General features: G+C 37.7%; 1 protein-coding gene across 1 annotated transcript in view; it reads right to left on the reverse strand.

The window, feature by feature from the left end:
* LOC111940935 (uncharacterized) overlaps positions 1–24,896 on the reverse strand; it is a 91,997-nt gene that overhangs the window by 28,468 nt on the left and 38,633 nt on the right. Inside the window, exons 7-21 of the mRNA XM_086868703.1 lie at positions 22,858–23,004; positions 21,650–21,742; positions 20,223–20,347; positions 18,814–18,943; positions 17,294–17,323; positions 15,943–16,110; positions 14,194–14,382; positions 12,484–12,988; positions 8,783–8,899; positions 7,714–7,940; positions 6,896–7,075; positions 5,439–5,615; positions 4,804–4,946; positions 3,168–3,222; positions 1,839–1,955 (exon numbers count right to left, since the gene is read on the reverse strand). Coding sequence (XP_086724829.1) covers positions 1,839–1,955; positions 3,168–3,222; positions 4,804–4,946; positions 5,439–5,615; positions 6,896–7,075; positions 7,714–7,940; positions 8,783–8,899; positions 12,484–12,988; positions 14,194–14,382; positions 15,943–16,110; positions 17,294–17,323; positions 18,814–18,943; positions 20,223–20,347; positions 21,650–21,742; positions 22,858–23,004 — 2,403 coding nt within the window. The remainder of the gene's footprint in view (positions 1–1,838; positions 1,956–3,167; positions 3,223–4,803; positions 4,947–5,438; positions 5,616–6,895; positions 7,076–7,713; positions 7,941–8,782; positions 8,900–12,483; positions 12,989–14,193; positions 14,383–15,942; positions 16,111–17,293; positions 17,324–18,813; positions 18,944–20,222; positions 20,348–21,649; positions 21,743–22,857; positions 23,005–24,896) is intronic.

Here is a 24,896-nt window from a genome sequence, read left to right on the forward strand (position 1 = left end):
GATTGCAATATAACTGGAAAAATGTAACTGTTCCCATGTATGTAGCGGAAGAATGTCCCAATTTTGTTATACTGATTAGATTGATAATAAAGCTAGCAGGACAAGAGAGCACAAATGATTTGGCAGTACTGGAAACTTTATGTTTACCTTAAGTATTCTCAACTAACCCTTGAAATGATTGGTCTTTACAATGGTTAATCACATTTTATTTGTTAATTTTTCCTTTCAGATTATATGAAATTGGTCTTTTGAATGTAAATCTGTGGTATAAACAAAAATCAGCTTAGTACCACAAACAGGAATATACAAATATTTTTGCAGTTTTCGTTTCCTTGGTTTCACACTGCTGCTTTTCAGAATAGATGTTAACACAGCTAAAATCAATCTAGTTACTTCGTTGTGGTGTCTAGGAAATATTAGCAGCAAATTAACGTGTATGGCATCTTCTCTCATCAGAATAAATCTCCAAAATGTCTTGGTCCTGTGGCTCTAGTCCTAAAAAAGGATTCTTGCCAATTATAAGGCCTTTAATTGAAATGTGCTTGTCACAGACTAAGGCATTTCTAGATGATGTGCCTGAAAACAGCTTCACTACTTTTAATGACAAGTGTCCCTCAAGTGATTCTTAACTGCTTGCCTCATCCAAGACTGCAGGATTTCCCTCAATACAGTTTGGCATAGAGTAAAATTAAAATCCACTGGGTGACCTCTGGCTATAAAAAGCAAATTCTGTAATAAAACCTCAAAAATGTGCTTGGAAAGGAATCAAACAAACTAGAGACAAGGGCAGGGGAGAGGGGGGGGGGGAAAAGGGGGAAAGAGAGATGGGGAAAGGGATAAAGAGGAAAAGGGAAGGAGAAAAGGGAGTTTGCAGTGACACAGACTGTGAGCCATTAGTGCTGTTTTTATATGTCCTGGGTTACCAAGTGTACCTGATGCTGCCAGGTGAACAAGAACTTTACAATTCTGCCCCTCCAGTGAGCTCCCCAGCATGTACTGTACTATGTTAGTTATACCACAAGCACTTTGTGCAAATATGAAATGCAACTTTTTGCATTTCTGATTCTCTTCCAGAAAGAAAGAAGGAACAGGGTGCCCTGCAGATGCTTCTGCAATCATTGTGAGGTCAAAAATGATTGTGAGTTGGGATGGAGGGTAAAAAAAAAAAAAAGGAAGCATCCAAGCATCCACTAGCAAATTAGAAAAAGTATAATTTAATAGCTGGTGATTGCCACAATTCCTCCTGTGAAAAGATGCCATCTGTGGGACCTTTTGTAAAGCTGTAAAATGTATCATCACAGTACTGGGGAAATATTTGAAACTCTACCCTTTGGCAGAAAAGTTCATCTGTGCTAGTTAAGCTTCATGGGAATCTCAAGGCATTGCATATTACATATTTCCATATTTTAGTGTGGACATATGATAATGCACACATAATTTATATCTTTATCACATTGAAATGCATGTGTGCATGCAAGAGGGTGACAGTGAGAAAATCCCAGCTTAGAATCTGCCTTTCTTGGGTGTTAGTCCTGTGTATATTAAGGGGAAAAAGAGAGGGGGATAGAAGGATATTAACTTTCAGGTATATGTACTTTTGTCCATGTTTGTATTCCCATCAGTTATTTAATGCTGTAAAATTAAGAAGTGCCATCATCTCTGAAATACCATATGCAAGTGTATACATGGAAATTGTCTTCCAGCTGTTGACTGCAATAGTTTTGAAGCTTTTTGCTCTCCACATGCTCAGAGCAGTCTGTCTGTGTGTTCTATCTCAGATGCAAAAATTGAAAGAAAATAAAAAAAATATTTAAACAGGATTGGTTTTAGACTCTAACCTGGAATGCTATAACCTCTGGCCTGCTGCTCACTGTTTCCTCTGAAAGGGTCTCAAACTTCAGGCTGGGGAGTAGCGTGGCTGCTGCAGCACCTGATGCCGTGGCCTGATCTTTGATCTAAAAGGAAGAAAAACCCCAGCATCACTGGTAATTTGCCTTCAGTCACACCAGCTGGCATGAACTGGGTCTCCTTGAGCTCCTTGAGTGGACTTGCATTGATCACTGGACCTAACGTCCATGAATAAAGTACAACTGATTGAATTTTCATTGCAAATAAGTCTCTAATTCGCAGTTCTGGGAGAGGATGCTGCCAAAAAATAAAAAATAAAAGTAACTTGCCCTGGCCTGAAAAGAGAAAGACCAAAGATAAGGCATGTGTGTATTACTGTAAAAACACAGCACTTGCTGTGTGACATCCACTTCCAAAGTTTGAAAGAAATCATTACGAAGATGGTGGTGGCACAAAGGAAATGTTCTGCCAGCATAGTTTGCCCTAGGTGAAACACACGGTTTAGGTTCTGTCACTTTCTGTGAACATTAAAGGAAAGAGACTTGAAAAGATATCTGAAAATGAAATTAACAACAGTTTTGGTGAATGCAGAAACTAAAATAGAGATTTCCGTGTTGCTAGGAATTAAAGGTGTAGTAAGGGAAATTGATACTCCAAGGTAATGAAAATACATCTTTTGCTCTGTGTTGCTCTAGATTAAAAGCAGTTACAAACCTGTTAGAGATATAATTGGAAATAGTTGTTTCTCCTAAATAGTTAATATATACAGCTTAGTTGGACCTTCAAATAGTCCTATGCCAGGATACAATTGTACAAGTCAGAGACAAAACTTGAGATTATTATTAAATTTAAAATATGCTTTAAAAAAATACTATGGAAGTTTCTGACTAGAGATTATTACTTCCTTTCTTTTCTTTTCCTATTTATGATGTTTCAGAGGTTAAAGTAGGAGACACAAAGCCATGTGTCTTACAGCCATCACGTATGTGACCTCATTATTCAGTAGAGGATTAACTCCACAACATTTGCTGATTTTTTGTGTGTTCCATTAGTCTTCACTTGGCAACCACAAATAGTGCTCAGTGAGGGAAGGAAAGCAAATTTTGTCATAACTTCTACATTTAGAACAACTTGTTTGTCTGCTGTAAACTTGCATTTTATCTCACTGTGATTTTTTAAGATGGAAGAAGTTAAATGGGGAAAGTTCAACTCTGAGGAAAGGAAGTTGCTTTACAACAACTTCTCACCTGAGAATAAGCAGTTCTAAGGCTTTGACATGTTTGGAAACACAAATCAGAGGGAACACTTCAAATTCTTACCGCATTCAGGGTGGCATCAACAGCTTTCATATGATTAATCATCAACTCTTTGTCTCTATTATAAAGGAAAAATGAAACAAAAAACTAAATAAGAACAATGGAGTAACTTTATAGAACTGAAGCTCTACCAATGTAGAAATTAATCTTCTGCTATTTCATGACTGTCACATCTCGTAAAAGGATTGTTGATAATTCAAACTTAGGATTTTCTCTCTTATTCATATCTCCAATGTAAACCCTAAAAATAGTTCATGTGCCCCTGTTTGGTGCATTTCCATACAAAAGGTGCTTCCATTGAGGATAAGCAATTAAAATAGATGAAATTATAGGCCTATTAATGAACAACTATCATGGCTTGGATATAGAGTCATAAAGAGACTCTTGCAGGATTTTATTATATTCTTGTACTGGAAAACACTGACAGATTCTGTTTGGAACATATAAGCAAAGCAGATGGAATAAAGGGAGGAAAAAACCCTATTTGTTGTGAAGAGTTGCTAGAATAATGAAGGGAAGGGTAGATTTCTTTGTTGCTATTCAGCTACTATATAGAGGGGGGAAAGGCCAGTTTTAAAGCCACATCACATTAAAATAATCTTTTCTGGATATATGTATGGCCATAAGGAATGATCATTACTAAAATGTCCAAAATAGATTAGAGCAGGATGAAAAGTGCAAGCTTTTTAGAACAAATCCTTCTGCAGGTCACACCTGCTTTGATGAAATCATACCAAATAACATTTGTCATTTTAATTAGCTTGTTAAACATTTCATTGAGGACTATACGAATTACATTATTTCCCTAGTGCATAAAACCCTTAAAGCTTCTCAGTTGTTGTTCTTCGGAGGTAAAATGATCCCAGGTACAGTGGGAAATTTTAATTAAATAATTTTTTTTTTTTAAATCCTAGGCATGAAACAGTAATATCCATAATGCATACTTCATACTGTGATAATATTAGAAAACGAAGTCTGCAAAGATTTATTTTTTTTGTCTGACCATATGGCTGTAAGAATAGGTTAGTAACAACCTAACTCCTACAAGTCAAGGGGGCTCCTTTGGACTACCAATATTTTCAAGACCAGTGCCTGAGCCTTTCCTTCCACTCCAGGTTATGATGTAAATGGTGTGGGGGTTAGGTCTAAATCCAAAACTCCCTGAAATCAGCTGGAAGATCTATCTTGTCCCACAGGAAAAGCTAGGTCCAAAATGGGATTCAGTCCCTTTGGCAGCTAAGACTTGTCCCCTAGCTGATGCTTCTATATTTACTATAAATCAATTGTCTACAAAAAGATGGCATGGAAACACAGAGAGCATACAAACATTTCTGAAATAAACACAACTTTAAGGATCTGCCAAAGAGATGCTGTCAGATCAGTTAGATAGCACAGCTATTTTGTTTGCCAGTTATTTCAGCACCCAGAATTTGGAGCACTATTATGTCATAACTATAAAATGTATGACCTCGTATTCTGAACTGACACTTTTGTTTTAAGAAGACTATACCTGAATTTTTTAAAAATTAGATGGATGTACTTTTCTCTTCTAGCCTTACACTGGCCGGGTCTAAAACCGTGCCCATGGAATTGGGAATTGAATTTTTTTTTCACTTTAAGGGGCATCCCCAGGGCTCACTTTGCTGCCTGTTGGAGGGCATGTTCTGCCTCCTGGAGAGTCTCATGCAGCCGCTGCCGGTCCTGCTCTATGTCTTTCAGGAGACTCTTCTGGTGATTCAGGACTTGGTCTCTTCTCAGCTCCTCTGTGGCATCATGGAGGCTCTGTCAGCAGTCAGAGAGCAGAGCTACTTATCAGCCCAAATAAACTTCACTTTATGCCATTGGCTACTAACCAATGTGGAAGACAAATCAATTGTGAAGTAGATTTGGACCACTGCATACAAACATTTTATGAATTTCCCAGCAAAAGCATTACTGACTCAGAACCCCCCTCCTGCCCCCCTGTTTTTAGTATATTTTAGTATATTGCTATGTACTGTGTAATGTGTTTTATAAAAAAAAATTATTGTTGGCAAAAAAAACCAAAACAAACCCCCACTGAAGACTTTTTCTTACATCTTTAAGAATAAAATACCCATAACTTAAAAAAAAAATAAAAGCTATTGAAGTGTTTTCTCAGTAGCCTAAAAGTCCAGCAGACTGAGCAGTGTCTGTGTATTTATTCCTGTTATTTTATTTACACAAAGACTGCACTATTTGATTTATTTAACAAAAGGTAAAACTGTGGTGACTGTTCCAGAAGAATAATCTTACCATCAGAGACGCCTTTGAGACTTGGTTTCTATCTGGGTCTGCACGTGTGTGCAATTCTAGTCTATCACTTAACTCCTGAAGCCGTTGCTGGTGTTCTTGTAAAAGCAATCTTGCCTCATGCTCACGCTGCAAAGCTTTATCCAGCTCGTCACGTATATTGTCTTGGGTGATTATTTTCTGGAAGGAGAAAGAAGTTGTGTCTTACTCTGTAACTATATTCAGCGGTTTCCCTACCTGACTTCCTGTGTTCCATTTGCAAACATACCAAATTTTAAAATAAACACATGCCTAGGATTAGTATTGAGGTTTTTTAACATGAAGGCAGATCACTGAACAATAAAATGGCAGACCAGATAATTACTGTGGTTTTTTATAAAGAACATTCATGTAAAGTCTTGACATTCATTATTCTATTCAAATTAACACCCCAGGATGAAAAACCTCAATATTTAGAAGGAAAATTATGCAGATCAATGTTCAAAATTTTACTGGATAGCTTATTAACCCTTGTAAACACATTTGTGGATTGTTTTTCTCCTCCAAACACTGTTCCAGAAAGAAATAATTCTTTAAGGAAAGTCACCTTCTGCGTTCAAACTACAATCTAAAATGTGACTTTTCATTTCACTTTTCGAAGTGTGAATTTTTATCTAACTGTCCCAAAATACTAAGGGAATAAAACCTGTTAAGAACAAAACTGAAGATGATTAGATATTTTTGAGTTAAAAAAAAAAAATAAAAAAATTAGAAAATCCATTTTACCAGTTAGGAACAGGAAGGACGATGGAGCCTTCCATCATGTAGCAGATATTCTCTGCTTAGAAGTGTTTGGATTGGGACACACTGACAGGTTCTACCAACTAGGCTTCAGGGTGGGGAACCCACAGTGTTTCAGTAAGTCAAGCCACAACAGCAAAAGACTCAGGGGAATTTTGTGCATTTTTGCTACTGAGAATATATAAAAAGGCTTTTTTTCCCCCCCCGCCATAAAGTTACTTCTTCAGGGAAACAGGCCCACCAAAATCAGTATCTTATTTATTATAACATTCATCAACATCCACACAGAGTTTAACCTGCTATATTTAAATTTCATGAACATTCTTATTGAATACCCTCATTTCAGCTGACTTTACTCTGTTGAAGTGAAATTTTCTTTTAGGTTACATAAATCACATCAACATTTCCAAAAAATGTGAGAACCTGGCTTGCTGAAGACCAAACTGTAACTTATACACAATACCCCCTTCTACAAATCAAAAGGAAACTCCAGTGGTAAAGGGGTATTTCTCAATACAACTGACTTCTAGTTTAGTGACATTTACAAGGCAAGTTTTCTGGAAAATTCTGTTAAAAGTAAATCAATTTTATGCTTGTTTTCCAAAAGAACACAAATAAAAAAATAGGTAGAAAGGAGAATCTCTTTTGAGCAAGAGAGTCTACAGATCAGATATACTTACATTTTGAAGTGCATTTAACTGCTCTTGAAGTCTGTGGGCTTTTTCAGCATCCTTCTGCATCTCATTGAAAGTCCATTTGAATTCTGCAAGCTGTAGGTGCAGTGAGTGGGACTCTACCTCTGCTGTATGAAGCCTTCGTGATAATTTAAATACTTCTTGCTGCAAGATTGCTATGTTTCTCTGTCAGCAAGCAAAAACATGTTGATGGGCTATAAAATCTGCTATTTTAGCAATAAAATAAATCATATTTAATACCCAAGAAAATTAAGACAAAACTATAATTTTCCTCATTCTCTAAGAGACATACACAAGGGCAAAGGTTTTAACCTGTCACCTGCCAAGGGTTACTGCAAATTACAAGGAAGTACTATTTTCACCTAAAGTCTACTAAAAAGATTATGAGAGAAAGAGTTTATCCTTTCATTTTGGTTAAAGGTAAGAAGGTTATCTTTACTGAAAGATAGCATGGTAAACATTAGAAAATAGAAATCATTAATAAAAAGCAACCTTGACATTTACATCAAGCCAAAAGCAAATTTGTTCTTATAAGCTAATAGAGTTCTGATAGAACTTGAAAAAAACCCAACTTTTACTTGGATACACTGAACTGCCTCCAAAAATTCCTTGTCAATAAAAGGAAAGACCTATTCACACACTAATGTGTGACAAACCAACTTCTGAGTGTCCATATAGTGTCCATATAGTGCTACTTCATTTTCATGGACTCATCACCAGCAAAATGAAGGGTCCTATCAAGGGAGCTTCACTGTTACTGTAAATCTTCTGTTTCCATGAAGGAAGACTGTAAATCTGCTTACTGTGCTGGGCAGTCTGTCATAAAATCCAGCTTCCAGGGCCTGGGCATTCACTCTGTGAAGTCCACAAGCCAGCCTCTGTATCAGGGAGTCCCTCTCCAGGTAAGCTCTGCAACCACAAGGGTTCCCTTGAACTGTCTCCATCAATACGCTCAGATTGTCCATCAGTTTTGAAAAGGAGTTCCTGGCTGCACTGATAAGTGAGTGTCCAGAAAGCCAGGAGTTTGGATCTTTAAGAAACAATGACAAAAAAGGAAACATCAAGCACATTATTAGTTCCAGTTTCTTGTAATAACTTGTTCTTCTTTATTTATACAGGAAGGAATCTGTAAATGTTCTGAAACACAGAATACTGTGAATACTGAAACATGGCTCAAACTTTGCTTTTTAAGGATATGAATTCAGTTTATTGGAAACAGCACGATCAAAGAAGAAAGTGCCTAAAACTGAATCTAAACACATTTGATTAAAGGACAACTTTTATAGCAATTTAGCATTTAGCCTTTTGGAAAATGCATCGCCTTGTTTTTGTCCTGCTATTTTCCTTTATTCATATAATTTTTCCCCCTTCTAATACCCTTTTTTCTGTGACAAAAATGAGGGGACTCTAAAACTACAGGTTAATAAAGAACCAGGGATAGCAGCAATGCAGATAAACCAAGGGAGCCTGTTTCTGTTCTCACTGCAAATAAACTCCACAAACACTCTCCAGCTTTCTGCTTCCATGGCTTCATATACAGAAAGGATAAAATACCCTATCAGCCATTAAAGAAAGCGAATCTGTTCCAACAGTACATGAGATGTGATCATTCAGAGAATGTAGAAGAGGGTTATTATTTTACCCAGCAATAAAGTTACTCCTTCTGGGAAACAGCCCCACTAAAATTTGTGTTGACTAGCTCAGGATATAACCTCTAGTCAAAGGTATCTATCATAATATTCAGAAATATCTCTTCAGAGCTATGATCCAGAAGAATTTAGATAAAATCCTAAAACTGGAAATGATGTGACCACCCTGACTTCTTTATTTTTTTAATAAATTTCTGCTACAACAATAAACTGTTAGAATTACCTGGTGTGCTGAGAATGTCATGCAGTTCAGAGAGGGAACTGACTATTACAGTATAGAGGTTAGAGCTCGTCAACCAATCAAGTGCTTCAATACAGTCAACTCCTTCCTCTTCAAAACCTGTGAAACAGAATTGCAGCTAGCAGGATAACTGAAACATTAGGATATATGGATGCTAAATCTGAACCACAGTGCCTGTACAAATTGCAGGCCGCATGGCTCCTCAGGCTGCCTGAGAAAGTATCCTGGGAAAAATAAGAGAAGGAATTAAAACAATTCTCAGGGACACTAAACAGCCTTGCAGGTGTTGTTTTGCAGCCTCTTGTTTCTCCTTGCAGGAGAGAGTCAGGGGGGCAGAGTGCCCCTGACCAATGATAGTGATGTAGCACTTTGTTAACCAATAGGAGTTTCTTTTCTGTACCTTCCACGTACCAGTCTATAAAACAGGCCTGAAGTAATAAACCAGAGAATTCTCGTGTTGTGACTCCCTTGAGAGTCCCGTGTCGTTCTTTCTAGCCGTTCCCAATTGGAATGACATCTGGTGACCCCGACGTGATGCTGAACCGACCCCTGAGGTTCGGTAACCTGACGTAAACTGCAGCCGACCCCCAAGGTCAGAAAGCAACCGACGTGACTTCTGCTAATCCCCTGAGGGTAAGCAGCGAGCGGGAAAAAGCCAGCCCTTCCCCCTAGAGGGGTAAGTGGAATTCTCCTGGGCTTTCCTAGAGGAAGCTGGTTCTGGAAACCAACGGGATAGTGGAGCCCTGCCGGTGAGCGGGCTTGGAACGGCTCACCTTGGCGAAGCAGAGCTCAAAATTCCCGGGTCTGAGCTGACAGCGTGTGCATAATTGCATTCGCGGAGCCGCCAAGATAAAGTCCTCATAATGGGGAACTGTACTTCAGCTGATGAACAGCTTGCCTACCTTGCATGGCAGGATGCCCTGCCCCGCATGGGACTCAGTGTTTCTGAAGATGCCATGCGTGCTTTATTTCAGTGGGTGAAAGAGCAAGGTTTTGATATAACTATGGACAATGCCTTTGATCTCGAACTTTGGCTGTCGATAGAGAACCATTTATGGTCAGAATTCATTAACGGAGATATCAGCGTGTGTAGCCTGGCAGCCACCCGCGGAGTGCTTTTTAAAGCGCTGAAACAGAGCCAGTCTGAGGACAGTGAAACCAGGATGAGAAACTTTACTGCCGAAAGTTCCTCCGTTGTACAAGATAAGGGACCGGGAGATGAAACCGTGGATGAGCTGCATAGTGCTTTTTCAGCTCTTCCCGGACCCTCGGAAGACTTTGGCGGCGAGCGAGAGCAATCTGCAGCCCGAAAATCTCCCTCTCCAGAGCAGTCTGAGCGGCCACCATCCGCGGAGCTCGGCGCGCGGGCTCTGCCAGCAGAGGGGCCTCTCTTCAGCCCCCCCACGCCCGGCGCACGAGCCGCCGCCGCCGAAAGCCCCTGGTGGACAGACCCCCCGTGTACCAACGCGGCAGGGCGCGCGGCTGCCCCTGGCAGAGAAGCGGCGGGGGGAGGGGAAACAGCAACCTCACGTTCCCCCTGCGCCTGCCCGCCGCCACCGGCCGCGGTCCGGCCGCGAGAACCCCGAAAAAGCCAAGCCCAAACCCAGATCAGAAGCCGGGGCCAGGCCCGTGTCAGGCATCGCCCCCCCCGCGCGTCTGAAGCACCTGTGAAAAAGCACGGGGGGGCTGGCGGCCTCGCTCGCCCCGCGCGTGCGCGGGAGGCGCTAGCCCTGCGCCCACTTCGCTCCCCCCGCGCTCCAGCGGGGAGGCGCGGGAGGGAGAGAGAGCGCTTGTCGTGCTGCGCTCTCAATCTGAGCTCTAACAGCGGCCCCCCCGCACTGATAAAGGTGGCGGGGGGAGAGAAAGACAGCGGCAGGCCCCTCCGCCGAGACCTTCTGCACCGACCCAAGGAGATGCCTCAACGAGTTCGTCAACTCCAGCGGCCTGAGCCAAGCCAAAGTCCTGCAACCCCTGCGGGACCCAAACTTACTCACTCAGTTTGTACCTTTTAAGTCTTGTGTTTACAAAACTGACAACCAGCCACGAGGAGATGGTAACTTCGAGTTCCCTGAACCTCCTGAAATTCATGAACTACTGTTCTAATAACCAAAAATCATCCTAAGACGAGTCTACACAACAACAACCATGTAAACTTTATAAATCCCTCAAAAATCCCTCAATTATACTGGGAAAAAAAAAAAAAAAAAAAAAAAAAAAAGTGGGATAAGAAGAGGGGATCAAAGCAGCATAAATTGCACTGTGCATTGTTTTTATCACTTTGGTGTTCTTTCAAACTACTCTATTGACATGTTAGACTGTCAATTCGAACAGACTAACAATGTTGTATATAGTGTTTTGTATAGTGTGTGTATTAATTCACTGAATTAGGAATATTAGACTCAACCATCAAGTCCTTGCAAGGAGAACAAATCTTAAATACCAAACCATAAGCCAAAATTCTAGATTAATTCTAGATCAGCATCCATTCAAAGTTCTAGCAAAAAAACCTCTTGAGCTGTGTTTGTTCTTTATCCTACAAGGGCCCAGTAGAATATAACAAACACTGCCTTTTTTATTTTTTCTAACAGAAAAGGGTGAGTTATGGATGCTAAATCTGAACCACAGTGCCTGTACAAATTGCAGGCCGCATGGCTCCTCAGGCTGCCTGAGAAAGTATCCTGGGAAAAATATGAGAAGGAATTAAAACAATTCTCAGGGACACTAAACAGCCTTGCAGGTGTTGTTTTGCAGCCTCTTGTTTCTCCTTGCAGGAGAGAGTCAGGGGGGCAGAGTGCCCCTGACCAATGATAGTGATGTAGCACTTTGTTAACCAATAGGAGTTTCTTTTCTGTACCTTCCATGTACCAGTCTATAAAACAGGCCTGAAGTAATAAACCAGAGAATTCTCGTGTTGTGACTCCCTTGAGAGTCCCGTGTCGTTCTTTCTAGCCGTTCCCAATCGGAACGACAAGGATATGGCACACTGCTATCTCCAGCTCTTTCAGAAGTTAACCAAAAATAACCATATAAACCACAAATTAATCAGGACAATTTAGACCATATTAATCATGCTCCCAGAGCTACTGAAAAAAAATGTAGAGGAATCGTCTAATTTGAAAAACAGTTTTGATACCATTAATCCTTAGAGGGGGAAGCATCAACTGGTCTGGCAACAGAAGGGGACAAGTAGACATAATCTCTAAAGACAATTTCAAAATCCTATGCTAATATTTTACCTGAATCAGGAATCATTTTTTGTGGGTTTTAGTAGGAAATAAATATTAAAAATTATTAAAAAAAGAAAAGGAAATACCTTTAAAAAAAAAACCCAAAAAACAAAAAACAAGGTGATGGTTAATAATTTAGGAACATTGCAAGATAATTACCACAGAGAAGATGTTATAGCACCTGGTTCTGAAAACTGTAACACAAATATCAAGGATATCAGACAATGTTGAGTTGATGTGTATAATTGCAATTTTACTTGCAACACTTAACAGACTAGGCATTTCCTCTTAGAGTGAAATACATTTGTCAAGAAACATAAAAAACATAAATCCATAAATAATATTTTTCAAAATTTCATTAAATGTGTCTTTATGCCCAACAATAATAATAATATTGCTCTTTGTTATTCCCTAACCATGTAGTTTGATGTATCACTTTAAGAACATTCCACTTACGTTCCCCATGATGCCTGCCTCTGGATTCTCCCACACAAACTTGAATTCCAAGGCTTCCTCTTGAGCCATCTGTCCAGACAAAAAAGGAGCAAGAATTTTGGGCCAGAGCTCTAAGCCTGTTGGAGGCCAGAACTGCTATCACAGCTCTTCGGAACACATAAAGCAGGTGTTTGGCTCTTCTCTGCCTCAGCCTTGCTTCATCTTGATTGTTTTCCACGTTAGTAGGGAGAGCATTAAGGAGGGTCCTGATCTCCTGGTTCACTAATTCACGGAGGTTCACCTGGTCCTGGAGAAGGTCTCTTTGGAAAGACATAGCACACTGTCTGCCATAGAGAGGACACAGGGCCCCTGACAGCAGTGCACAGGCTGCCAGCAGAGATGAGTGGTCCTTGTAAACATTCGATAATGTATTTCTCACAGAATTGTTTTCTTGGGCCAGTTTCTCGCACATTTGTTCAAGGCCATACAGTTTTTGCCTGTTTTTCTGTGATGTTTCTTCGCATTCCTGTGACAGAAACAAACCAAACAAAAACGGAAGAAATTTTAACTAGAGGGTTTTTATTGAGACAAGAGGTAAAAGAAAACTGTTAATTTTGCCATTCAAATGATGCATTTAAGGAGCAAAAATTGTTAGTAATGATGTTGATGAAAGTATCTCTTCTAGTAAACAATTACAGAATCAGATGTATGAAGCCAAATCAATGGTATGAGGGAAATTTGCACGATCATCAACTGCAAATGGACTCCTGATTTCTGACAACAATCCACCAATACTGTGACAGCTCACAGAAGGTCCAACACCACCTGTGTGCCCACAATACAGTTTTATGAGTTGACTTAACAACAGTAATAACATTCTCCAATTTCAGAGAGAACACTGATCGACAAAGCCTGAAGCCAGTGTGAGAGGAAAGAGGTAAGGAAGGCTGGAACATGAAACTAGACAGATTAAATTTTTCAGCGTGCAAAGACTTTCAGTCCTGAAATGTGCATCAAATACAGCATTATTCTGATAAAGTAAGTTTCAGTAACTCACAATAAAAAGGGGCATCTATTTCCTTTATTCACAATGTTTTAATTGAAACAGGTGTGAAGGAATGTGATGTTAAAGACAGTAAACAGTGGCTGTGGAATAACAGGGAACATTTTGGATTGCAAATAACTCATCTAACAAGCAGTGACAGTTTTACACTTTTAAATCACTTCTCACTGTAGTATCAGTAAAATAGAATCACCTAACACTGTTGAAATCTACCACTGTTCTTAGGAGCAGTACATATATAATTAAATTAATCCCCAGGTGACACCACATTATTGTTACTCTATACAATCTTAGCAAATAGTGATACTGAAAAAGTAGCTGCTGCCCTCTCTCTGTAATTCTTAAAACAAGCAAATTTGATCTTAACAGCTTTACTATTCTCAGAAAAAAAAAAAAAAATAAAGATTACTGCCAACTGTAGACCAAATCAGGCTTTTGAATTGGGGCTGTAGACCAAATTCTCTTCAGAATGCTTCAACAAAGTAATTTATTTCTTATTGTAAGTGATGTTAATAGTAGCACAATGATGGGTTGATTTGTTGCTTGGTGTTTTTATTTTACTTTAAAAATATACTAAAATTCCCAAATGACCTTAAACTGCAAAGGGGCTTAAACTACTGAAATAATCCATTAAATGTTTAAAGAAAAATAAGTTCACAGCACCATACCTGTGCTCTTGCATGAACTTCTGCAAGGAGATTTGAGTACTGCTGTTCAAGGTATTGTTTTTCTTTCTGCAAGCAATGTGCCTGTGCTTTTAACTGCTCAGACATTTTCTCCAAAGCATCCTCCTGGTTCTGCTGAAGGTCATTCATAGTGTCAGTCTTGTGCTTGCAAATATATTCTAGGTGAGATATCTGTGTGACAAGCATTTAAGAAGAAAGTGTTATTTACCTTTCCACTTTAAGTTTTAAAGCACAGAGTATTCCAGCATAAAATCTAAACTATTATTTCTTCAATATTTCTATTAAAACTAAGTAAAACCCTTTCATGGCAGATTAATTACTTGGTTCTCAAAGCAAAACTGAAATATATTTTGAAACAAAGTACTTTATTTGGTTTTGGTTTTGCCATCCTTATACCACCTTGCAGATATTTGCCACCCTCTTTGTAGGAAACCTCAGGTGGACACGTCATACATTTTTTTTAAACAGTTGTATTAAACTTTAGTGAATTAGTAAATTATCCACGTATATCCTTTAGAAGTTTGTGATGACACAATTATTGCAAACAATAATTTAAAAAGGGCCTTCAATTTTTTTTGTGTGTGTGTTGAAAAGGCATTCCAGATTATTAAGTTTTAAAACCATTTCAGGGGATTCTAGCATAGAGAAAGTTTTCCTTACAAGCAGTTCAGAAGTTTATAATGTATTTTCAACAAGCATGAAGAGATTTACTCCTGTGGTTTAACACTGCACCTCCTAAAGTAAATGGAGGAATGAACCAAGGCAACAATGCTCTCCAAATGCACACACCTGCACTTTGTTACTAGAAAATATCAGCAAGACTCTTCCCTATAGATCACACAGATCTGTAGAAAAAAAGTTTTGTACAACACAAAAAATTTAAAACCCCAGAAAAGCTGCTAAGTACTTGAGAAGAGCCCTAGAGACCTCACAATCAGTCTTAATAACAATACTTAGTTAAAAAGCAAGCAACAATAAGACAGAAGCCCCACAAACACTGACAACAATATTCAACCCCTTCCCTTTCCTTCTACTTTAAAAGAGAAATAAACCAGAACACAAAGTGAAATTCTAAAGATTGACATAGCTTAGTCTCTGGAGCCAGCTGACTTCTTTAAAAAGGGATTTTTCCCTTCCTAAAACCACAAGGATTTCTGGAGAGAAAGGCCATGTAAGCTCACTTGCATTAAAATCACTCAGAAAAGTACAACTCTTCCTTCACACAAATACTGACATATTTTATAATAGGTATTTCTATTGTGTTTCTGAATAAAAGTGTCATAATCCAAAAGTTACAATGAAACAAAAAAATCCCGCACTGGCATTCTTTCAAACAAACACGTAATTTAAAGATGGTATTCCTGGTAAAAGTGTATTTTGCCTCTGGAATGTGGTAAAATAAAGACTTGCTTTATGATGGTAAATGACTACATTCTGTGAATTTCTTCATCGGTAAGATGGATTATCTTTTAATTAGCTCCCTGTGGCTAGTCCTTTCAGAATGCTGTGCACAGAAAGTGGAGCTGAGAGACTTGAGGCAGACTCCAGTCACATCTAAATGCCCACAGCAACTGCATCAAACTGAGCAGTGGACAAGTCACAGTTAATGGTATTCATTTGTTAATGCCCAAATCCTTTTGGAGGATGAATATCAGTCCTTTTTAATGAGACTGCAGTATGAACAAATGTCACTGAACTCAGAAGAGGCAGCTGGTGACTTGGGACACTCACCCTCTCATTTGCCTTGTGGAAATTCAAGATCAGGGCTTCAACATTCTCATACAAGAGTACACAAAACTCTGTCCAAGGTAATCTTTCCAGGGGAACGTTTGGCCGTTTGGCAAGCACATGGCTATCTGCCATTCTCTGGTATAAGTTTAGGAGGATGGACGGCTTGCTCTGGAACACAAAGAAAAATTAATTGCTGTATCTGGGCAATGTTAAAATCAAAAGAGATGCATTATATGTGTAGTAGCAGTGCTGGATGCAGCTGAAAACAAGCCTGCAAAGTTCATTCTCACAGCTTTACAAAATTCCTCAATTACTTTCTAATACTTGCAGTCCTAATAGTGCATAGTATAGCAGCAGAGTAAGAAAACATGTCACAAAATTTATCTAATTAGATACAGTATGTAAATAAAGTATGCGAATAAATCCCAGTCCTGCCGGGGCCACAACCATAACTTGGCACAAATAAAAATTTCCATGCTCTTAATGGATTCAATTCATTCAGCCATGTTAATACTTTCAGGTGCATTCAAACTGTGCCTCAACACCTTCACAGCACACAGAAAATTGTCCAGTTGGCTTGGCAGCACAACCCACTCTAAATTATTCTGAAAATTTGCTTTGCATGGATTATATATGATTAAATAGCTGGCCAAAATAGGCCTACAGCTCCAGCTGTCCAATTCCACAAGCCATACCTCATTTATGTACAGTGAATTTAATCAGTAATGTAATAAATTGATTCAGGTTATAAATAAATTTTAGCAACAACAGCATGCAGTAGAAATACAATTCCTCATACATTTAGTACATACAAGCAACTTAGAAACTTTGATTAAGATAATAGAAAGCTGTATCTCAAATGCCATGAAGACAAAGGATGTAAACCACTCTATTAGTACAGTAAGAAATCAATATAAGATTATCAGACTGGAGTGGAAAGAACATATTCAGGGGGCATAAAAGTGGTATAAAATATGAAAAAACACTGTATAGGTCAGGAAAGTAGGAAGGGAAAATGAAGGGAACACCCTAACATTTTCACACCATTTTCACGTGAGTATAGCAAAAACCAACAGCAATATATTAAATGTTTTCTGTGCTTAGTTTCTGCTACAGTCTTCTGCTTTTTCATTTTGGGAAGCAAAATCAAAACTGTTTCAATGGAGTAAACAGGATCACATACAGGCACTTCTGCCTCCCAAACGAATACAAATACCTTTCAGAAAAATACAAAACCATCCAAGGCAATAAATATCTAACCTTATAAGGGATCCACTACTACAACTCTTCCAAATAATAAATATATAAATAAAATATAAATAAATAGATATAAATAAAATGTTTTTATTACCTGCTCAGGACAGTCCTGTGGTTTGAAATCCTTTGAGTAAAACAATTAAAACAATGAGCTCTATGAATATGACAGTGAGACAATATTTTTCTTTTTTTTTGCCTTTCAGTGGCATAACATTAATTCACTGTTAAATACTGTTTATTAAATACTGTTTCCATTACCAGAAATTGTGATCATGAACAGAATTATGTCCTGAATTCTTGTCATGTGTAACATGCATTTTATCAAGGAATAAAAATAAAAAGGATAACTCTTAAAACACAACAACAACTACCAAGCACTTATGGTTTCTAGTAGAACGTTTTCACCTTGTAATTTTGTTTTGTAGTTATAAATAGCAATCATTACTGTCTGTAGTTAGGGAAGACAGTTGCTTTTTGTCTCTCTACTTTTCTCTTCCTTTTGTGCCTGATGAAATTACTTTTTCAGGCTAACTGTAAATGTATTAAAATGTCTTTTAATATATTAATGCTTGTATGGAAGAAGTTGTTATTCTCCCAGAAAGAAAAAGGAAGATTCTGATTTTATTTTCCTTCTGTTTATAAATTACAGGTCTGCCTGGGCAGTGGATAAGATTAAGACAAAGTGTGGAATAACTCCATCAACTGAAGAAAAGACACCCACAAATCTGAAGACCCTCTGATGCAGGTCTTTGCTCCTATCAATAGGGAACAGACCACATTTACCTTCCATGCTCAGAGCTTTGACAGAAAAAGAGAAGTTTCCAAGCCACTACCAAAAAAATGTTTATATTACTAAGAGTAGAAATGGAGCAAATGTTACCACACAATGATGGGAGAGAATTTCTAGATATACTAAGATCTTTCCGTTTTCGCTGCTGCTATGCAAAGAAAAAAAAAAAGGCAAAATTTTTTTTCAAAGTGTATTTTGGTAAAGTAGAAAGGCCCAAAGTGTTAATATAAGAGGAGAAAGATTTTGGAAAACAATCCAGTGAAATACATCCAATGTGCCAAATCCACAGCAAAGCAAGCAAACAAACAAAACAACAACAAAAAATCCCCTCTGATGTGCTACCTTCAAACCAACAACTTTCAAGCAAATTTTATAGCCAAATATTTGCACCAAATAAAACCAAAAGGATGTATGAAATAGAAATAAACATTTCTACAATGGTAGCTAATGAAACCTGACAAAAAAGTTTGGGTGGAAAGACAGAATATTCTTCACATTAAATCATATTCCGTATCTACAAAATGCCTTCTTAATTAGGAATGCCAATACACCCTACCTATACTTTTAAAATAACAGTTTGCTGAAAACAACTCTTGAATTAAATAGATGCATATCACTTTATAAACATTTTCAAATTAACTTCTCCAAGGCATTGATTACATTTATTCATGTACTAAATTTTAAAAAAGATAACATAATAACAAACAGGATAAGAGAATGGCAGAGCTCTTCCACAGCTCATCATGGAAAAATACAGCAAATCCTCAGCACAGTAAATATTTTGACAGTATGCTTAAAAAAACCTTTTTTTTTTTTTCCCTTACCTCTGGGCCTTCATGCAGGCTGAAGCTGGTTGCAGCATTCACTAATCTCCCAGAGGGCTCTTCAGTTTCGTTCCTATCCTTAGCCCCCTCTCTGCATTGCACATTTAAGGATGAAGGTTGTCTTTGTAAACTGGAATGTTTGCACAATAAGACACTTTAACCAAAATTACTTTTCTCAAATGAACTACATTCTTTTAAAGGACAATCAATGAATATGGCAGATACTACATTAGCATGTCGCATGGCTTCTGAAGTTGCCTGACTTTTTTAGGTGAATGAAGAAATTTCTATTCCTTCTAAGAAAGACTTTTCAAGTGGTTATGTTTTCAGTTTCCAAGCCTCATGTCATGAAATTCAATTGATTATTTGGATATGGCCTTGAAATTTTATATAACAAACAGAATTCTTCATAGTTTAATTAAGACAATAGCTCTCTTCAGAGAGACCATGTCACCTCTTGCATCATCAACCCTGATTTCATGTACAGTTCTTGCTCCTAAGGTTTCCACATGCTCTGGTTTGATTTCTAAAGCAGACTACCCAGAATTTTAATCTGACTGTGTCAGTCAGGAAAACAGATACACAAGAGCCTGGCATGACTAAACAGGCAGCTGATGAGAAAACTACAAGGCCAGACAACAGCACAAAGGAGACAGAAACAGAGACAGGAATCCAAGAATTTAAAAAGATTGCCTGAGTATTTAGGCATGGTGTCAGGCAAGCCAAACGCTTGCTTAAAATTGATATTTGCATAGGATGACAAAGGCTTTTAAAGCTCAAGTTTGAAGTATCTTACTAAAAACATCTGCATAACCATGAATCTTGAATGAGTTGCTCAGGCCGCAAACTTTCTTTCTTGTAGGAAAACCAGCTTCTTTCATTCTCTACTACTCATCGTGTAACTCAACATGAACACCTGTGTATACAGACCCATACAGTTCTAGGCTGAAAGAGAGGTCACCCAAGTTCTGTTACCACACACAGAGCAGACTGTGCTGGGCAGGAAACATATCCCAGGTGATTTCCTCTGAGTCTTAAGAGATTCAACTGGCTTGCTGAAGTGGAAAACAATGTTTGCATAATAATTCAAGCGTATTTAGAAAAGCCATCTTTTCTAGACCTGCTGCCCCAACCACTGCTGGAGGCTGGACTCTATCATAACTATGATTTTCAAAATTTTTGGTTTGGCAAATAATCTGTGACAGGCCAGTTATCATCTGTACACATTCACAATACTTTGGTTACCGATATGGGACTGTTATTAATGGACTGCCAGGTTCTGACCCTTTGGCTTGGTTTGGCAGATTGCACTAGATTTTCTGCTGACTGAAAACTGCAGGGAATGTAAACTATGAGTTGTACTCAAGCTGTTTACTGCCATTTTATGATGGCTTTAGAAGGAAACTTACTCTTTTTTTCTTCTTTCCTGTGCATTTTCTGACTCTCTGAAATCTTCCTGTGCTACCACTGTAAAAGCTTCTCTCCTGCCACCTTGCTCTTCATTCAGAGCATCTTCAAGTTCTTGAATTCTTAACTACCAAGTGATAAGAAAGCAGTTAAAGGAAGTTAGAAAAGACTATCATGGTCTTTAATGCTGTTCACTGTTCTGTTCTGCTTTTTACAGATGAATATATTCTATTAATTCTATATGGAATTAGAAAGCACTGAACATATGTAAAAATGTATTACTTCATACAGCTCAAAACAGAGATATAGATATATTGACCAAAATTGTTGTCCTTTTGTTGTCCTTTCGTGGTGTTTGGATTTTCCTGTTTTCAATTATTTATATTACTGACGTTTTCCAGGAAATCCTATCTTTTTAAGCAGGCTCATGAAAGGGTGGGATTAGCAGTAAAAGCTACACTTACACTCAAAAAAAACTCATGTGGAGCTTGTTCATCATAAAAAATTAAGAAAACCTTACCAGCTCTTAACCATAAAAGAAAAATCTCTACCTTCAGGTAATGTTAGCCTTCCAATTCCTTTGTATGTTATGAAAGCAGAGAGTGAATCAAGAAAACTAAGTCATCCCTACTTATTTAATCATCACTTCAAGAAATTTAAGTACCTGTACTTAGAGAAGGTCATAAGAAAATAACTGACTGAAAAAGTGGCAATGTGTTTTTGTGTTCCTCAGAAAACAAGAAAAGAAAAGATGAAATTCCTGTTTGTTTTCTCATTTAGTTTTTCAAAAATCCAGTGTGAAGACTTTGTCAGTCAGTATGAGATCAGTCAGCAATCATCTTACAGGCTTTTCACACTTGTTTTTTAAAATAAACTAATTTATTGAATGGCTCAAACCCTGTGTGATACAGTTTAATAACACAATAATTTAATATTCAGGTATATATATTACATTTTTTTGTAAATTCAAACTTCTCTGGAAACTACAGACATAGTAGCTTTGAAACTGAAAGGTACTCTGAATACATTTGGAACTGCAGTCTCAGGATGCATTAATATCTCACACCTAGAGAAGCTGGATGTATGCACTATATCTCCAAAAATATCTAAGTCCATTCCAAAGATATAGGACTTGATATTTTAACAGTTGTGAAACATTTCCTTTCCCCTTACTGCTTTAATACTACTTTGAATTCTCAAACATAAGAATGTGACGTTTTATTTTAGTATTTATTCTATTAACTTGATAGTTGCCTGAAAAAAGGAGACATTTTTCTATTATCTTTTACAACTTTGACACTCATTGCAAAAAATCTACTCAGTGTTTTCATTGAAGTAAGGAAGTCAACATTTTTGGAAGATAGTACTTTTACTAGTTCATCTTCTGTGTTACTGTAAATTTCTACCAAATATTTAATAAAAAGTTTACCTGCATGATTTCTGTCGTGTATTTACATTCTATATGTGCTAGTCTCGCTGCTTCAGCATTTTCCTCCAGTTTCTTTGTTTTCACTGTAGCTGCCTAAAAGCACATTTTGAAAATATTTAAGTCCAGAAAGATGATAACATCATGCAAAGACAACTTCATTTGTTCAGTTTATCAGGTCTCCATAAACCAACCCGTGGTATCTGAACTACTTGCACTTTGGAACTGTGGAAATTCATATTAGTAAATAAATAAAAGAAATAAAAAACCATATCCAGAATATTAGAACAGTATTTTCTGTTTAACTAAAAAAATTGATATAGGATTATGTTCTTGCTGCGTTTTTAATAATCACAGATACCTATCTCCATATAATGACATGGACATAGAATTTAAATTGAAAAACTGCTTTCAGCAAAAGCAGTAACTACAGAGCTGCTGTAATAGAAATCTATATGCAATTTTAACTACACTGTTTTCTATTTAAAAAAATCTTTTCGCTTAGATTGATGACTGTTTTGAAAAAGACAATACACCCCAAGATGACTCCTGCCTTCAAGTGATGCAACAAAGATCAAGAAAAAGACATTAATATTGAAAGTCATTTAAGACACTTAAGGCTGCATAGATACAAGTGAAGTAATTGATTTTGCACAGCTAAAGCAAAGTAGAAAGTATGTGAGACTGCATCCTGACTCTGAGCACTTCAGTAAGGAAACATTAACAAAAAAATATACAAAAATTTTAAAATACGAGCTGTTGGCAATACATTTAAACTCTGTGTAACCTCACACATTCACAAAACAAAATAATTGAGAAACAGAGACTTGTGGAAGGCCTACTAAAGAGAAAGTCAGCAACAGCACAGGCTTACCATATCTGCTCCACAACATCAGCCAAAAGGCATAAGCTTTGCCTCCTACCACAAGATTTAACTGCTTAACATACTTAATTAAAAAATAAACATAACATGCACAAATACTCCCTCTATACCTCTATATTGCTAAGAGCATTTTCCCAGTGACATAAACCTCTTCCCATCTGCTGCTCAAACACCAGTTTTTATCTTTTCTACAAAACTGATGCTCCATATTTTTGTTAATCAAATACAAGGTACTCATAGCCCAACTCAGAGGTTCCACCCATCAGAAATTAAACTGATTCGTTGTTCCCATGCTTGCTGAGACTTCTAGCATCAGGGAAAGCTTTACCTCCAGTTCCTTGATGAGCCTCTCCTGACGTTTTTCCTTGAAATCCAGACGATTGGCCTGGAGCTTCAGCATCTGGCTGCAGCCATGGTGCTCTACCTCTATATCCCTCAACTTCCTGAGCATGTTTTTCAGGACAGTATTCATTTCCTAAAGATAAATAGGTAAATGAATAAATAAATACATCAAGAGGTACTTTTTCTAAAATAAAGTATTATCTTTACTAAAACAGTAGAGAGTTCAACAGAGTAGTGGAGACTGCATCAGAGGAAGGTTTTAGAATTTCAAAAACTAAGACACCAGCATATGTCAGCAGAAGTGGTTACCCAACAGCAGACATGCTTTTAATTCACCACCAAGAAATCTGTGTTGGCCCAAAAATCACTGTGAACATGACCTTCTGTGGCAACACTAAAATCAGAGCCAGATCTCCATAGGAAATCTTTCCCTAAAAGAGTATGGCCCTTCCGATCTCTTCTGTCTCCCAGCTCAGTGGCAATGACAGAAACAGGGTAAATTTGGTGAAATGATGCATGGGGACAAAAGTTCATTTTTGTTCTGAATGAAATTGCTAGAACATCAAATTAGATGTTTTTAGAAACAGTTACTCCCACAGACTAAATAATTTTAATGTCTGCTATTCTGAAAAGGAAAATCTAGAAACTGAACTACTTAAAAAACTCATGAAATACAAAGTCCTCAATTGAATAAAATAAGCTGGTCCCCACTTCAATTTATGCCTACAGCAACTGAATTAAACTACAGGTTGGGAGAATTATTGACATTACTGGGCTCTGCAGTTCTGTGAAGTCACTGCTACAAAATGCCCATACTCCATATGAATTTGTACTAAGTGTAAGCTAATCCTCTAGCTTTGCATGTCCAGCAAGACAGGTTTCTCCCCTTTGGAATGCTAAATAAATAAATAAATAAATGAAAATTAACCATTTCTACAGAAATATATGCCTCAAAAGATATAGAAATATTTATTTCTTCAGGTTCATCTTCCAGGTATTAACAAAAGTGAACTGGGAAATTTGAAAGAAGTAACAGTTTGCTGTGAAATACTACAAAAAAAACCAAAACATTTTATACTGGATATGTAATTAATATTAGCAAACTCAAATTTTCATGATTATATCAAACTATATTAAACGAATTATATGAAACAAGTCAGCATGAGCTGCAGGTTTTCAGAGTTTTGAAGAATTTCTGAACTTTTCAGGGTGGCATGACTGTTTAATACTATCCCCATAGCAAATATTTGTCATGAAAAACATAGCTCGTCTCTTTTTTTTTTTTTTTTTTAAGCCACGTAAAAATGACACAATCTCTCAAGTGCTCTAATGAAAAAAACATGAAGGGATGTATTTCCTGCCTAACCAGGAGGTGATGTTATTGCCCTTCCTTATCAAACTCCAACACCTATCCCGGACCAGGATATGCCCAACAGAGCTCACCATGAACCTGTCACAGAGCAGAGAGGGTGGCTTTTCCGGTGTGCCCCAGAGACACTTTTCAATACTGACTCCACTCCAATGCCTACCTCAGCACTTTCACAGCCAAGTTCGGAATTAGGCAGTTTTTCCAGCCAGGACTTGCCTACATGCTCAGAATCCCACTTCTCTGCACGTATTAAGACCACAATTAAATCTCCTTAGCTTTCATTTTACAACTCTGAATAATTAAAGGAGATTTAAACCAGGCATGTAAATACTCAACACAAAAGACTGCAATACATTCAAAGTCATAATTTATAAACCCACATGTTTCTGATGTTTATCTGACAAGTTTAAATTAATTAACCATTCAAGCAACAACTAATGCAGTCAAGTCCAGGTTTAACATTTTTTTATTTCCCGGAACTTTATAACTATCTATAACATAACTGTAGGGTGACGATGGGCAGGGGAACAGCTACAAAAGCAAAGTGGAAAAACGAAACTTTTCTACTGCTGAAGGTGGGTTAGGGTTTAGCACCTAGTAGTTAGTGAACCTCATTTTCCTTTCAGAGAGTTTTGAAAATTCTGAAATACTTCTGC

Source organism: Cyanistes caeruleus, chromosome Z (assembly GCF_971803275.1).
Source record: "Cyanistes caeruleus chromosome Z, bCyaCae1.hap1.1, whole genome shotgun sequence".
Classification (NCBI taxonomy): Eukaryota; Metazoa; Chordata; class Aves; order Passeriformes; family Paridae; genus Cyanistes; species Cyanistes caeruleus.